Source organism: Rhea pennata, chromosome 13 (assembly GCF_028389875.1).
Source record: "Rhea pennata isolate bPtePen1 chromosome 13, bPtePen1.pri, whole genome shotgun sequence".
NCBI lineage: Eukaryota > Metazoa > Chordata > Aves > Rheiformes > Rheidae > Rhea > Rhea pennata.
Window position 1 is genome coordinate 2,124,772 of NC_084675.1, and position 16,557 is coordinate 2,141,328.

Here is a 16,557-nt window from a genome sequence, read left to right on the forward strand (position 1 = left end):
TCATCCTCCCCTCACAAGTGTGCACAAGCAGGGAGAACATAGGAGCCAACTAGAAAAAGAGCAAAGTCTTCTGTTCTGCTTATTTCCATAGACAAATCCCCACTGGCTTCGGCATCAGCAGCTTTGCAACACAAATGCACCACTGCAGACTTACAGAGGCACTAAGGCACTGCCTTCGTGGACCTGGCCAGTAGGTCTGCGCAAAGACCTCCTCTTTTGGTTTACCTTCTCCAATCAACCCTGTTGCTGGGGTGGTTACAGTGACACCAAACAGATGGTTTGAATCAGCATAACTTTAAATAAAGCATGACACTAAGTGCAATTTCTCACCTGGGCACTTTTCCAGATTGGCCAGAAAAATATATTATCACGGTGTCCTTCCTGAAAATGAGATCCAAGTCAACATTAGGGCACAGGTGGAAGGATGACATTTTTTTTTAAATGGAGGTGCTCAGTAAGGACCGAGATAATGCTGTCTGCTAAAGAGGGCCTTGACATCTGCCATGCTAGCACATTCCCACAGGCAAGCCAAAGAGCAGCCATGGGGCTAGAGAGCAGCAGGATGCCCTGCCTGTTGAACTGGAGCTGCAGTGCACAGAGAGAATAACAGAGTTAAATAGAAAGGGGTTGGGTAGAGGTTTTTTTGGTTTGTTTGTTTGGTTTATTTTGCAAAGCCAGCAGTTTGCTGGAAAAAGATTCAGTATCCCCCAAAACTCAATTATAGAATTACAGCAAGAAGAATGGGAAAAAGCTGTATGCAATATGATTTCCCTTGACTTATACCAAAGATCAATTTGTCCTGTTAAACTTGCAACATAAGCCAACCGTAAGAGCTAGGATTCAAAAATTCTCCCCATTCTCTGTCATTTTGGACCTATGAAAAGATCAAAATTTAAAGGAACACTGAGATACAACTACTTTATTATTGAGATACAGCTACTTAATTCCTATCTTTTCAGTAAATCAAACTGATTTATAGCAAATTTATGGTGGCTAGTAAAGAACTATGGCCCAGTTGGTACACTGCAGAGCTTAAAAAACAAGTTTAGATCCTCTTACATATGAAGAGATATTACACATTGCAAATCAATTTTAAACCAAGGATAAAAAGACCTATTAAAAATATATAAACAGTAAGTCCGTAATATAATTTATTCAAATTGTTTCAATCAGACAACAGAAAAAAAAAAGAGCAAAATTCTTGCTCTTTTCAAATATTCCATTGATTTTGTTTACTGGACAATTAAGCTGCAAAACAGAGTCCATTTTTAAAGACAACATCTGTTTTTAACTGCTCTCATATACTGATACCTGACATGCAGTTCAGTAGCATTTTGACACCCGACGACTCCCTTTGCCAAGATGAGAACAACATTCAGGGAAAGACTGTTGTAGCTCAAACTGTCAATAGGAAGAGGACACAATGTCAGCTGTTGGAGCCAACAGCACACTCCTTCGCCATGCAGATGCACTCCGCTTCACATCCTAAAAACCCTGGCGCACACACGCTTTTAGCTAGCAGGTTCCTCCAAAATTTTAGAATTTTGCATTTAAGACCCAACAAAGACATTATCAGACCACAGTTCTTCCCTCCAACTTATAGTTCCCATCTATTTAGAATAAGAGACAATTCCTATATATGCAACAGAAGAATCAATAACCATTTTTGGGCAAAAACGTAAGGTTTTTGCTTACATGCACTTATGACTACACAATTGGCCCACGGTGCAGAGATAAACTCTCACTGTAATAAATCAACCAATTTAAGTATGGCGTATTAAAGAGGAGTAATCTGAACCCTCACATTTAAACACCTCTGAAACCAGGATCCTAGCAAACGCTGAGTATTTATTCTTTAACCACACATTTACGCTGTTTCTTTACTTGTCGAACTTCACTCCGCATGAGACGTAAGGTCTTGCTCCTACAAATCTGGTACCTGTTTTCAGGATTACGGAGCACCATTCCCAAAGACCTCAGAGGAATCATCTATGACAGTAACACTGTGTGTATGTAAGAGAAATGTGTGAGGTGGTGAGGCTTGCAGTTACACTGCCTACCTTTTCCGTATACTTAGCCGCTTCACTGGGGACATGATGGCATTTCCTTGAAAGGCAGCGATGGAGCTCTCTCTTTTTTTTAGGGGCAAAGGCTCTCAAATGGAGCCTGATGAAGGGGAAAGAGAGACACGGGGCTAAGGTAGAGGAAGAAGTTGTGCCATGCAGCAAGTTGAGCACGTGTAATTCCTAGAGAGGTGTCAGTGGTGGCAGAGCTCCCTACGGACTATTTCTGGATGTGTCCTGACTAGGTCAGGAACTGCCTGCAAATGTGAAGCTGAGTTTATCTCAGACTGAGCCATACCACCTCCAGCTTAGCTCCATCTACATCATGAAATATCTGTACCCCAGGTTACTGTCCCACATGTCCCCCAGTGGCACTTTAAGAGAGAGTGTCACCTTTCCCCAGGCATCCAGCAGCTCTGCTCTGGTTGGGACTAAACACTCTTTGATGCTTTGCTTGGTTTCTCAATGCCTGCCATGCTAAATAGGTTTAAGTCATCTTTACTCACTCTATTTTCTTTAGCTTTTCCATTCTGGAAAACACGTCCATCATCCTCTTCACCTCCAGGTCCCGTATCCGATTGTCCCGCAAGCTGCACACAGATCATCTCATCAGTATCCCAGGCACCCAAAGAACAACTAGCTGATTTGAGTAGTTTTGCCACCACAAACTCACTTTATTTCCTCAAGCTGGAGGCAATGTGACAAAGCCTGGATCAGATTAGATAGCCCCTTGGCTGTGATAATCCCACCTGTCAACCTGGAAAAAAAAAAGAAAAAAAAAAGAACTATTCAAAACAAGCACGGGGGAGGCTAGCATGCCATGGAGCACATGGCAAAACCTCTCTCAGATGTGTGCCTGAGCCACACTCCCAGTACACACACACACACAGAAGAAGTGGCCTGACTCCATTGCCTGCAACCAACTTTAAACTCCTGTTCGGTTAGGGCAAAATTCAACCCAGTGGCATCTCTTTTGCTATGCACATTTATCCCTCCCAGCTCACATGGGCAGCAAGCCCATGCCCGCTCATCTGCACCAGCCATGGGAGAGAGCCACTATTACTCCTGTCTAGACCTCAAAACCCAGGTGCAGTCTCTCACTCGCTTTTCTCTCATTTGCACATCAGGTCGTGTCTAAATCCTGCCATTCCTCTGTTCAGCTCTTCTAGCTCTCTTCATTTTGCTAAGCTCAGTGGTGAAGCGTATGCCCCTTACTGTGGATGTGCATCTGAGGCTGGGGCTTCCCTCAGAGAGGCAGGAGATTGCAGATGGCAGCAGCTTTACTAGCTGAATGGCTTTAAGAGTGGAGGTTTGCAGCAGTTTTGCTAGTAAGGAGACCACTTATTCCCTGGCCTGGGAGAGGGCAATACGACAGTAGAAGTCTGCTAACGCAGGCATCTCTTCCAAGGATGACCACAGACCTCTAGAGCTCAGTGTTTCCTCTTCTTCTCCTCAGAGTGACTCAACTGCTGTCATGACTGTGCTGCTCCCACAACTGTTTCCCCAGCCACCGTGAGCAATGCTCATGCAGCAGGCTCACAGCTCTCACCAGGACCTTCTGCTCTGGGAAGTCAGGCTCTAGATTCAGTCTTCAGCCTGATTTAAGGTTCATCACCGGAGAAACCAACCCTATAGATGGTTGTCTCCCAGCTACAGCCCATCCCTTGCACAAAACTGCTATCAACAATGTAGGGCCTGGGTAGCCTGCCAAGCCAGATTATCTTCCAAGGTAGAACTTGCTCCTGCAAGCCCCCAGCAATGGTGCTGCCTGGGCAACAGCTGAGCAACTTCTACTATTCACAGTGTGTGAGAGTAGCAAGGCCCAAGTGAAGTCACTACTCACTGCAAGAGTATTTCTGTAGAGACTCATCACAAAGCACCTACTCAAGCCAGCTTGGCTAATTGCAAGCCCTTCTTCATCTCATTTTCTTACTGCTTCTTCCCCTTCTTCCTACCAGCCCTCGAAAAGGAAACCTGCGGTTTAACCCTCGAGTCCTCCTGCCAGTTCTCCTTGCCTTTGCTCTCCCTGTCTGAATGGAGCTTGACTGAAGCCCCCAAACAAATAAAAACAGTGTTCTCCAAGTGTTTTCTTTTTTTTTTTTGGTGGGGGGGGCATGGGGAAAGGTCCTCAAGTCAAAGGGCCACCTACTCTTTTTGAGAATAATCCCACCTTGTACCCTCATCTGTGCACATGCGTCAAGCAAGCCAACTCCTTCTGAGGAGTACCAATAGGCCCTGATAGCCAGGTTCAGGCAGGACCTGTGGGCATGTGTGTGCAGAGGAGGGTCTTTTATTTGCAAAATATGCCTTGACTCCCAGTATCTGACTCCACTGCTGGGAGAAAGACTGAAGGGTGAGTCTTCCCTAAGGAAGCTACTGCCTTTTTTGAGTACAGTTGCTATGGAGCACAAATACTCTGGTTCCTTGCAGAATTTGTATTCATCTTGCCTGTTCTACCAGCAGCCAGCAATGTAGTATTCCTCTTGTTATTGAGTAGCAGCACAAAACAAGAACCACATGTATCCGTGCTGCTCTTTCTGACACCGTATTACTCTCTGCACAGAGCAGATGAGCCTAAAAGGAGTAGACGTAATTAAACTGCAAGATGGAAACACAGCAGAAGAGGTCCTGACCTTACTAGCAAACACTTACTCAAGCTTCTTCAAGCTCCACATTTTTCGTAGGCTCCTGGAAAGGGCAGCAGCAAAGCTATCGCCACATCTCCTACTCCGAAAGCTAAAATATGAATAAAAAAAGTAAACACAACAAAGAACAAAAGCAACTAACCCACAAAGTATGTTAAAACGTGATAAAAGGAAAATGCATTGGAATTCTACTGAAATAGCCATTAGATTGTCTTCTCTTTTGCAGCATCTTTATCTTTTCAGACAACTGTGAAACCTCTTAAATTCACACACCTACTGCAAGTACCTCAAGAGGAGAAGACCCCTGCCTTTTGGTACAGCAACACCACATATAATTGTTGTCATATATGAAGAGAAGGACAATTGCACGTCCCATCAGAGTCAGAACTCTGAAATTCATTCTTGACATAAGGTCATGATTTGCTCCTGGTCACATGTAGGCCAAGTGAACTCTCACAAACTGAGAATGTCTAAAAGGTCCTATGTGATGAGTCACTGAGTTAGAAGAGGGTTGGATTCAGTCTAAATGCTTTAAGCCCGGGTGACAGTATAACTAAAATTGTCTAGAATATAAAAGGCATGATGTTGATAGGAAAATGCACCTCCTTTATAGAACCTACTGATGATGGAAAGAGGAGGTAAACTTTCAGGCAGACAAGACCTTCTTTGAATCAGTTCCTTCTATGACGGGAGGCATTAGTATGCAGCACCATAGGCTGTCTTTTCTAGTATAGGTTTTATACAAGTAAGAAAGCAGTTGGCATGCTTGAGGAGCCACTGTCCTTCACCAGCCCTTCCAAAACAGAGTACTCCTAGTACTTATATCTTGAGGACCGTAACTGTAACCAGGCACAGACTCAAGGTTGTATGAGCCTGGGAAGGACCCTCAAAAAAAAAAACACTTCTTCTCTTCTTGTAGGGGAACACTCTCACCAACCTCAGATGTCTACCTGATCTGTTCTTTGAAAGTAGAAGACTCTATGCACTGCCCTAAGGCCTGTGTTAGCTACTTAGAGTTGGGATGTATCATCAGAAAGCTTTTCCACCAAGTAATTAAATGATATTCCTCTCCTCCTTAGTGGAGGCACAGAAGAGCTGATTGCTGTCCTTTTTACAATGATTTCAAAATCCAGGTTTTCACATCTCTGTTTATGTTTCTCTAACTTGGAGCAGACAACACCATTTCCTTCTGCCTTTTCACATAACTTTGAGGGATTTTTTACCTTTACAATCATTCTTGACACCTCCACCAGATGAACTCCAGCCTGCACCCTCTGCCATAAAGCACAGAGCTCTCAGCCAGGCATGTTCCTTTGAATCTTCTTTCAATAGGTCAATATTGCTGAGAATTTCCATCCTGGCTCCTTCCTTCTTCTCCACATTCACAAATCTAGACATATTCCTCTGAATCATTCATAAAAATATGGAATGAGATCAATTCCACAATAGGATCCCAAAAGACTGTCCTTGAAGAGTTCTTCCACCATGACAGCAAAGCATTGGTAGAGGGTAGCTTAGAGTGCAGTTGTGGTCTCCTGTTCATGTAGCTTTTAGTGATTTCACTTAGATCATGTTTCTCTCATTTGCATGTTAGATTCTTCCTACTTTTCTAATGTCAAGAAAATACCTACCATCTTCTCCCTCATCTATGAGGCTAATTATCTTGTTGTTTGATGGCTTTGGTCAAAACAAGGAATGAACAAACAAACAACCAGAATGGATTTATCACCTTAACATCCTTCAATCACTCATAAATTTATTATTTAATAAATTTCTTCCATACCAAAGTTTGGCTACCCTGACCAGAACTCCTCCCTCCCTTTTAAATCATAAGTACCATGCTTGTCCTTCCAATCCCTTAACCCCTTCTCTCATCAGCACATCAATACAAAGTACACAATGTGTTTACCTCAGGTGCGCTACATTTTTACAGCTGGCCAGTACCTCCAAACAGTCAATGTTCATGGGACATCCTGCAAAATCCAAGTGAGTCAAATCCTGGCCCGAGTTTATGACAAAAACCAAAGCTGACATGTCCAGAGGTGTCAGTCTAAAGTTTTTAAACTCGTGCTTGAAATTCAGCAGGCTCCCAATGTGCTGTGCTACTTCAAGATCTTGCGTTTCAAATGTGCAGTGGCAGAGCTCAATGACCTTAGGCCCTGTCAGATGAGTGGATGCCAGCCACCTGAGAGACTGCAGGATGGCACCTTGCTTATCCTGTACCCAAGCTTCATCTTGTTCAGCCAGCAACATGAGGAATGTCCTACACTCTTTTGAAGACAGACCTGAGAGAAAGATGTGAAAACTCTCCATGAACTCAGTCTTTCCTTCATTTTTTAAAGTCCATTTTGACTTCAAAGAGAACTTTTTCTTCAGGTAGTTCTTGTCCACTCTCTTACTTATCATGAGACATAGTGCTGCAAAAAACTCCTGCAAACTCAAGTGCACAAAGGCATAGCCAGCCTCTGGGAGACTGCCACTTGTCTTCACCTCAAAGACAGTCAGTAGTCCATGCAACAAAGCAAATTCTTTCACGTGTTCTGGAATATCTCCAACATAAAATACAAGCTTCTTATCTTCCAGACCTTTCAAAGCAAGGTCACACAGACCCAAAATGGCCTTCTTGTTACAGTTCAGCTGAGTCTCCTCACTGCCTGCATGCTCTCCCTGCTGTTTGTTTATGAAGATGAGAAGCATTTTGATATAAAACTGTGTCATCGTCTGAGGAAGCTCCACACTCATCTGATGTTTAAGGAGCAAATATTCCAGACAGATGCAGACAACATAACACAGAGCAGGGATCAGGCACATGCTGAGGAGTTTGGTGTTGTTCTTCAGGTGAGCGATTGCTTGTTCTCTGAAAGAATACTGATGAAAATAATGGCTGACATATTCCTCAACCTTTTTGTGGTCAAATCCCCAAATTTCTGCTAGCAAATCTACTGTGTTTAGTAAGAAGTTAGGTAGTCTTTTAGGTCGGCTGGTGACCAACACTGTGCAGCCAGGTAGGAGCTTTCCATGGCATAGGTCTGCAAAGAGTTCAGATATAGACATATATCTGTTTATATCTGATAGAAGGGCTGGGCATTCCTTAGAAGAGGATGACACATCCATGTCACCTGAAAACTCATCCAGCCCATCAAAAATGATCAAGGTGTGCTGGGCATTTTCCCGGAGGTGCTGGAACACTGCATCAGGGTTGTCTTCTGGCTGAAGAAACAGGTCAAACAAAAGCTCCTTCAAAGTCAGTTTTCCTTTCAATAAATTCAGCTGCCGAAACTCAAACAGGAAAGTGAGGAGAAATTGATGTAAGACACCTTCTGCCCATTTCTGACAAATCCTGTGCATTAGCATGGTTTTGCCTGTACCTGGTTTGCCAAAAAGAAAGATCACTTTCGTGGTACCTGACCGAACAACACTGTCAAACAGATCTGACAGTTTCACAACTGTATCCGCACATTCTTCTGTGTCCGGAGTAAGTGCTACATCCTCTCGAGGCTTATCTGCTCTCTCTTTTAATCGAGAAGCTTTGCTCTGCCGAATAACAAGGTTCACAAAGGCCTGGTTGAAAGTCGATGGCTGTATTTGTCCCTGTGTTGCTGGTCCAGCTGCTCTCCTACTGCCGTATCTTTGGCGGACTGAATTGATGAGGAGGTGTCGGTACCTTTCACCTGAATCTGAGGGAGAAGATGACAGAAGGAAGGTGAGGGCAAAAAGTTCTCAGCCATGAGTGACCAGAAATACTGCCACTCACACACAAATGCTGGCCCAGATCAGGGGCTGTTCCGTGGAACCAGCCAGAGATGACAAATTTTGAAAGCATAAAAATAACCTGTGATTTCTCCTATTTTTTTTTCACGGGGGCTGAAAGAAGAGAAGAAAATTCAGGAAAAGGGTGAAGTAGCTTCATATAAAAACTATATCTTATTTATCTCTTTAAGAATGAAAGTTAGATGTTGGTGTGTTATTCATATTCGTAACTCTCCGTTCACTCGTGCTGGCCTTGGCACACTTGCTCAGCTTCCTGCATTTTGGGACGGCCCCTTCTGTACGTAATGATGCCAACACCAGTGTCATACAGCCCTCAGGCCTGTGCAGACCATCCTGTCTTTCTTTAAATTACTCTGCCCTGACTTTATCATCACTCATCTATTTATTTATTTCTCTAAGAGGTGGGCTTAAATCACCCTCATGAGTTTTTACTGTGCTAGAGAAACTCTAGAGACTTTAAGGAGTTTTAAATTGTTAGCATGCCTTCTGATTTGGTTTTAAAAAGGACTCAGATACAGGGATGACCAATAGCTGGTTGCTTTACAGACATACCCTGCTTCAAGGATGTTCTTAGCCTATGCGGTCTGCATCCTTTTTCCTCAAGTGGGATTTAGTGTATCTCTGAAATGGCACTGATGTTTGCTTGTTATATGTGGGGTCCCATTGCCCTTATATTTCATGATCTGTCACATCAAGAGTTTACACAGCCACAAAATAAAGGTTTCGTTTGAGAAGAACAAAAGAAGGGAGATTATTTCTCGGGTGTTTTTGCAAAGAAGTTGAAGAGGTCCTTCCTCAGAGGGGAGCACACTGCTGCTCTGCTTCTGGAACATTTACATACCTAGTCGCTGCTGTTTAGCATCTTTACCACTCATAGAGCTGCTGCTGTGGCGGCGACAACCAAACTCTGAAAATTGAAAAGTACAAATGTGTCAAAGCAGTACTTTGAATGTCACCTTACTAGAGCTCAGTGGAGTGCTGAAAAAAAAGGCAAAATGGAGCAGGCACAACTATTTGCAAATGTGGGCTGAGTTTACAGAATTGTTTTTGCAATTGTGGAGTTCCCATCCTAGGAGACATTCAGAACCTGACTGGATGCGGTCCTTGGCAACCTGCTCTAGCTGACTCTGCTTGAGCAGAAGGTTTGAACCAGGTGATCTCCAGAGGTCTCTTCCAACCTCAACCATTCTGTGATTTTATAACTGAAGTAAAAGCAGAGGTGTATTTAGGTATAGAAAGTCAACTTGGGCTAGTCCTCAAGAAGCTAATCCATTTCCCTGTCCAAGACAGAGCACACTAGAGCTCTCACAAGTGACATAGTGTCTAGGCTGTTTTAAAGACCTTCAGTAATAGAGGCCCCTCAACTACTCCAGAGAATTCATTTCAACACTTCAGTTTATACAGTGTTTCCTAGTAGATAACGTCAAACTTGCCTGCTATACTATGAGACATTAGAGGGCCTGTGTCCACAGTAGATAGAGCAAGAAACTAAGTTAGATATTCTTAGCAGTGATGGAGATCCACCACCTCCCTGGGACAAATAACCAGCTATGAGGATTCAACACTTATCTGATACTGGAATATGACCTTGTGCTTCACAGAGCAGTTAATATCTAAATTTTATCACTCTCAGCCAGCAACATCTGGGACATCAGAAATAGGCAGGTGCAAAGGTGCAAGCTGCTTGTGGAAGTCTGGCTTAGAAAATTTTTGCAGGAAACAATGTGAGTTTTCAAAGGCATGTTTCACACAAGATGTGTTAGATTTAGCAAATGATGCTCAGATCCTTTTGCTCAATTACCCTATTTTTTTGAGGAGCATAGCACCAAGCAGTGCCAGAATTTTACACCTCAGAAGTACCATAACAGGGTTATACAAAGCATCCTTGGAACTGGCCCTACTGGCAGCACAGTTGCTGGAAGATGAAAAAAATAGAGGTATGAGCAATTCCAGGTTCTGTGGAGGACACCTAAGTAAATAGAGCAGTAAAGGCTGCAGATAGCCTAGTCAAAGGATTTATATTGCGAGCATTCGTAAAGCAAAAGAGACCATGCAGCAAGTGCACATTTCTGAGTGCATGAAAGAAGCCTGAGAGACTTCAGACAAAGATATACCAAACAGTTGTACCACGTATCACAGCTACACCCTGTAGCAAAGCCCACAGCCAAGGTACTTTGAACTGTTCACCACTCCTCTTCAGTATTTAAGTCCACCCAAAGCAGGATAAGCCCGCATGATGGACCTGAAAGAGAGCAGCAGCAGGAAATGCCTTGTGACTAGACGTAGCCTCACTCCACAGAAAGTTTCCTTCCAAGCAAAGCTAACTAGCAGGTCAGCCACCAAAACTCAGAGGGCCAGAAGGCACTGGGCAAAAGCACTATAAATACTGTGATCTCACTGGTGAGTCTCCTCATAGGCTGAGCTCTGGATCTGCCTTGCTTTGAGTACAGAACTGCACAGCAAATACTTTTTTTCCCTGGGGGATCAGGGCAGTGACCAGTGGAAAGTTCATGACACGTGAGATGATACTGTATTTGCACTGCTGGGACTGAGACGCAGCCTCTGAGCAACCACCAGAGGCAAAAGTGTCTCTGCGACCATGGGAATGGGTAGAACTGTAAATGGCAAGTTGGGTGCTGAGATTTAAAAAGGGGAACACCAGCAGAGATGGACAAGGTGGGGAGTGCTCACTTCTCAGGGAGCACAGATGAGACGTGGCTGAAAGCCCTGCTCTCCCTGGCCAGGAGCACGAAGTGGTTGAGGCATGCACACATAATCTGGTGAGGGCAAATCTCATCAAGAACCACAGCCAGCTCAGCAAGAGGTTCAAGCTGCTATCAGTGCGAGTGCCTAAACCAATCTCCAAATCCACATAGCAAGAATGGGAGATCTCCCAGCAAAACCAGGAGCAGCTTTTCCTTCAGATAACTCATTTCTTAGCAAGGCACAAACCAGCACCAAAGCCACACTCTGTCACTGACATTAAGCACCCCTACTGGACCCAAGGCCTGCACTGTGCTCCCTGTGCCATTGAGGTACCCAGCTCAAGATCGGACTTTGCAAGACTCTCCAAGGCTGCAGCCTGCAGCATAGAAGGGTTCATTCCGAGCTGCTTCACTTTCCTCCAGTATAAATTCCCAGGGGATGCAAACTGAGGGCAGCTTCCTATGCAAACTTGAATCAGTAGATATTCTAGATTCCTTTTGCCGCTGTCACCACCATTTATCCACTCAGAAAGCCGCAAGACAGAGTCACCTCCTTTCTATCTCTGCTTCGAAACTGTTTGCATGGGCAGGGTACCAGGGCTGGTGTTTCATTTCCGGAAACTGAATACCAGGTGACTGAAGAGGCAAGTCTGAATTTTATTTAGAAGCCTCGAACCCTTCCAGTAACTGTTACATGACTGCCCAGAGAAACTGCTCAGTGGTGACACATAATCTTTAGTATTTTCACTTTGCACGAAAGACTTTTGACTTTCAGGCTTGGTGTTGCCGCAAAGTGCATGGGGAAGTGTAGGGTGATCTAACAAATCCCTCATCTCCTGACCTGCACTGAGTGGGAAGGCCTCAGTCCTAAATTCTTCTGTGAAACAAGCCCTAAAAATACCACTACCCATTATTTTAAGCTCTCGTTCCAACATCTCTAAAGTGATTTCTGCTGGATCAACTCTAGATTTGTCTATCTGCTCTTTCTTTAAAAGCCAAACCAACATCCTCCACCTACCAATGAGTCAGCAACACCAAAGGCACAAAACAGGGAGGTGTTGCAGAGAGGTTCCTTAGCAAAGTTAGAGCCAACAGAGCTTTTCTGAAACGCAGGGAGAGGAAATGAAACAGGAGAGGTTCATCAGGAAAGCATGGAGAACAGAAAAAAAAAAAATCAAAGCTGAAGTTGCAGTGCCTTTCTGCAGAGACTTTGCCAGTGTTGTGGTCAACGTGCCACCATATATGGGATATTTGTAGCCCTGTGCAGCCCTTGGGGAGGGCAGACAAACTCCAGGAGTAGAGTACCCCAGCGTCCATCCCAGCCTTACCTGTTCGTGCGCACGACTGGGCACTCACACCTGCACGTGCTTCTTGCTTCTGGCTTAAATTTCCTAGAAGGGTTGAATCAGAAATGAAATGGTTATTGCCAGGATCTTGCTCTTGAAATCTGGTGTGCTCCTGGCCAAGCAAAAACAAAGGGTAAGCAGCTCACAATGTATATAGTGGTACGAAGCAAATATCAGGCTTTGGCTGATCAAAAACCACACTGCAGCCAAAAAGAGCAAACTGTACTCTGCCCTGTTCCCATTTTGAGATGTTTTTGGTAGCGTTAGCTGGCAGGCCAGCCAGGGACCTCGTCTAGCTTGCTGCATGGTTGTAAAAGAAGAATTTAAGTAGAGAGGCTTAAGCTGCCAGGAAACCCGACCCACCATACCCAACTCCACAGACTATGTCATATAACTTCAGACAGCGGTCCAGCTCAGACCACTGAAGTCAGGATACCAACAGGACTGTTTCGTTCAGATAAGCTCCTCTCTGAAAACATCCCTCTCCAAAATCAGATGGGAATCCTTCATATACGGGTTACTTTCACTGTCATTTCCAGTATTCCCCAGTCGTGAACAAAGCAGCCAAGAAGGCGGCTCCAAATGGGCACATGCACTGAGCCATGGCCACACACACAAAATCCATTCAGCGGTTTGAACACCTCAACCCTTGCTCTGTGCGCCACGTAAAGCCGAGTAAGACGGTTCTGCTGCTAAAAGACTTGGTCCTGCTGTTTCTCCACCCCCCCACCTCAAGCCCTACTCTCATCCCTTGGTGTCAGCGTGCATGTTGATGCAGCCGTTCAGCAAACTGAGTCGCAGAACTGATCCGCGTCTAACCTAACCACCACTGCTCCCCAGATTGGTTTTAACCTGAATCAGTTCTCCAGCCTGGTTCATCGTGTGGCCTCACAGACTCTTTTCTCTAGGAGCAACTTTATGAAATAGATAGGGCAATCTAACGGGTACCTCTGCTGAAGGGAGCCATGAGGTGTCATTGCACACTCCCTCATCTCAGCTGCAGGCACCCACCACTTCCTAAACCACCGTTGACGCTTACCAACCCTGCACAAGCCAGTCTGGGGAGCTAAGCTGGCTGAGAACTACTTGCCTGCTGATCTGACAGACCCACTTGAAGACAAACCTGGAGATCTGGCAAAACCTGAAGGGCTGTTGCACACTTGCCTAATCTAAGACTGCTTTGCTACCGTAAAGGGTGGTCCTGTGCCCCCCTGGCAAGCACCAAGACTGACCCAATCTCTTGGGACAGCCCTTGCATTCACACAGCTATGCAGAGAGTCAGAATTAACTGAAAAATACCCCAGACCAAAACCAAAAGCAATTTATCTCCAGCTGGATCAGTGACACCAACCTGTTAGCAAGCCGCACTAAAACCAGGATAAGTCAACCCTGATGCCTTAAAAAAAATTTTTACTTTTATGATATGTCACTGCATTAAAAGCCTCAGCTCTGTTGCGGCTTCAGTCCTGCGAGCAAGCCGTTCTCAGTCCTTGCTCCCTTCCTGCTGACCGCCCGATTTCTCCACCTCTCTCAATTCTGCAAAAGTAACTGCTGTTGCAGTCGGTTAGTAAAGGCTGCATCACCCTGACCGATGCAAATCACTGACAAGTTACTGCAAGAAGAGTGTTGAAGATCGCTCTGTTAGGAAGAGTTCCTGATGTGAGACTTCCTGATAAACAGGATGTTAACAGAAAAGAAATAATAAATGGATGAGGAAACACAGAAAGGGAGAAACAATATAGTTGACACCATAGGCTGTGCTGTGCACACGCTTTGCATACAGTCTACAATATAACGTTCATTGTAGTGACCAGAGTTTCTATGGATTGGACAATCCTTTCTACAGCCACTGCTTACAGGTGCTAACTAGAGCTATGGAGAAGTGGTTTTCCTGGCAAGTGAGAATTTTAAGACTTTCGTATTTCTTCTCCTCCTGGATCAGGAAAATAAAAAAAATAGCAATTAAAAAAAAAACATGGAACAAGTATTTTTTTTCTTCTTCAAATAAATCTAGCAAAACATTTCATCTCAGCTTTATTAGAAAGGGGGTGAATAATTTTTATTCTTTTTTTTTGTTTTTTAATTTTTTTACCTTAACTTACACTTCAAATTCAAAAATCCTGCTTCCAAGAAAAAAATAACCATGATAAATTTCAGCTGTTTCAAAACCTTTCTTCAAGAAGCCTAGAAGAGAAAATTTGGAAAAATAACTTTCTGACCAAGAAATACGAATTGACGCTAAGTTATCTGATTAAGAAAATATTATCACCAAAAAACTCCTGAGCTACTCTAGCATCAATATTTTGTATCTTACTGCTGCGGTGACATGCTCCAGTCTCTCAAAAAGCAGCCAGGAATCCACAGCACAGCATAGCACACCTTCAAATACACCTAATTATCACCTTGAAAATATTATGTTTTGCCTGGGCAAAAAAAGTTCATTTTTAAGGACATTTCCAGTTTGGGAAGCTAGATGATACGACCATTCAGGTTCCCATAGTGTCCACAGAAACCCTCCATCCTTAAATCATCCCAGCTGTTCTTGAAAGAGGGACCACAGGCCTCCCTTTTCCACGGCTTACTAGCACCTGGCGGGATCAGGATGCAAAGGAGTGAACCCAAAGGGATTCCCCTGGACTTCTCTCCTGCCCAAATACTTACTTGTAAAAGCTGGCCCGTTGCAACTGGCAGAGCGGTACTGGCAGTGGTGTGACTAATGTGCCTAAGAAAGTGCCCAGCAATGCCAGGAGGGTATCATCGTGCCGAAAAAGCACATCTTAACCTATGAATTGTCATTATTTAGGGACAATAACTCGTCTTAGAGTGACTGATCTTATTCCAAGGATTACAAGGAAAGATGGGTTAGGGTGAGCCAGAAAGTAAGTCAGACCATGTTTTATCAAGTGGCTCGGGCTAGCTCGTAGTTGCCTAGTCACCATGGAGTAGAAAATCACATCCCACTGATGAGGGCATGATGCACTGAACGAGCGGGCAAGAGCATTAGTGGCATTCCTGCCCAGACTGGTTTGTTCGCTACAGAAGGCCAATGCACTGGCTGTTGTTAGAGATGGTCAGAGGAAGCTGGCCCAGTCTTTATTACCTTCTCCCGCACAGCTCATGAGCAGTATCTCCAGATCCAGAGGGAGGTCACACTCCATGCAGAGGTACTGTACAAACTGTTTCCAGGTGGCAGGACCAGCATTCTCCAGCAGGTCAAGGAGCACCGAGACTTTCTCTTTGTGGTCAGTGATGCCATCCAAACTGCTGAAGGTCAGTCCTGGAAGGAAGCACTGAGAGGTCTTGAGCAGCCATTCAGGACGGTGACAGAGGAACTCCACTAGCTGGGGGCGAGCACTTGCTATGGCTGCCTCCAGGTTTAGATTCATTTGACCCTTCAGGTTTAGATTATCCATCTGAAAAGGAGGCTAGGGGGATGAAACCAAGAGAGAGTGCCAATGGGCATAGGAGCAAGAGGTGTTCCCCCACACAACCCTGCTACCAAGCACCCAGCAGAGCCCTTTGCTGACTATCTGTTTTTCTACACTTTGATCCACCCAGAACTATTTATTTTCCTTACTCTCTCCATATGCAACGGCAAAATCCTGGCCTGGATACTGTGGTGCAGCAACTGCAGTGTTTGCCTGCACAGTGCCTAATACGCTGATACCACAAGGGAAAGGAGCAAACATCAGAAGTCTGGTCTCTGTGGAATCAGACAAGAAGAAGTCATGTCGATGGCTGTATCTACACGGTGGCCAGCTACAAAATATAACATCTCAAGCATCTTTCACATGCAGCAGGACCTCTGCAGAGGCTTGGGACTCAAAGGGCAACATACTTCCCTACAACAAGGGCTCGGCAGCTGTTCTTGCCATTCATTTTGTGGGGACAAGCAACACGTTCTGCTTTGGTGACAATATCACTCTTCATTTCTCATGCCAATTCCCCCTCCGCTTCCCCTTCCTGCCCACAGCACATCCATGTTTTCCTACTTGCATCGTTGTGCGGTCAGGCTCCCTTTGGTTGT

The 16,557-nt window shown here is 44.6% G+C and overlaps 1 protein-coding gene across 1 annotated transcript in view; it reads right to left on the reverse strand.

Moving 5' to 3' along the window:
• The window catches only part of NLRC5 (NLR family CARD domain containing 5), a 48,181-nt gene extending 31,624 nt beyond the window's left edge, over positions 1-16,557 (reverse strand). The window contains exons 1-10 of the mRNA XM_062586186.1: positions 16,523-16,557; positions 15,631-15,955; positions 12,513-12,575; positions 9,321-9,386; positions 6,618-8,385; positions 4,716-4,799; positions 2,737-2,820; positions 2,570-2,653; positions 1,312-1,401; positions 331-381 (exon numbers count right to left, since the gene is read on the reverse strand). Of these exons, the coding sequence (XP_062442170.1) occupies positions 331-381; positions 1,312-1,401; positions 2,570-2,653; positions 2,737-2,820; positions 4,716-4,799; positions 6,618-8,385; positions 9,321-9,386; positions 12,513-12,575; positions 15,631-15,955; positions 16,523-16,528 (2,621 nt within the window). The 5' untranslated portion in view covers positions 16,529-16,557. The remainder of the gene's footprint in view (positions 1-330; positions 382-1,311; positions 1,402-2,569; positions 2,654-2,736; positions 2,821-4,715; positions 4,800-6,617; positions 8,386-9,320; positions 9,387-12,512; positions 12,576-15,630; positions 15,956-16,522) is intronic.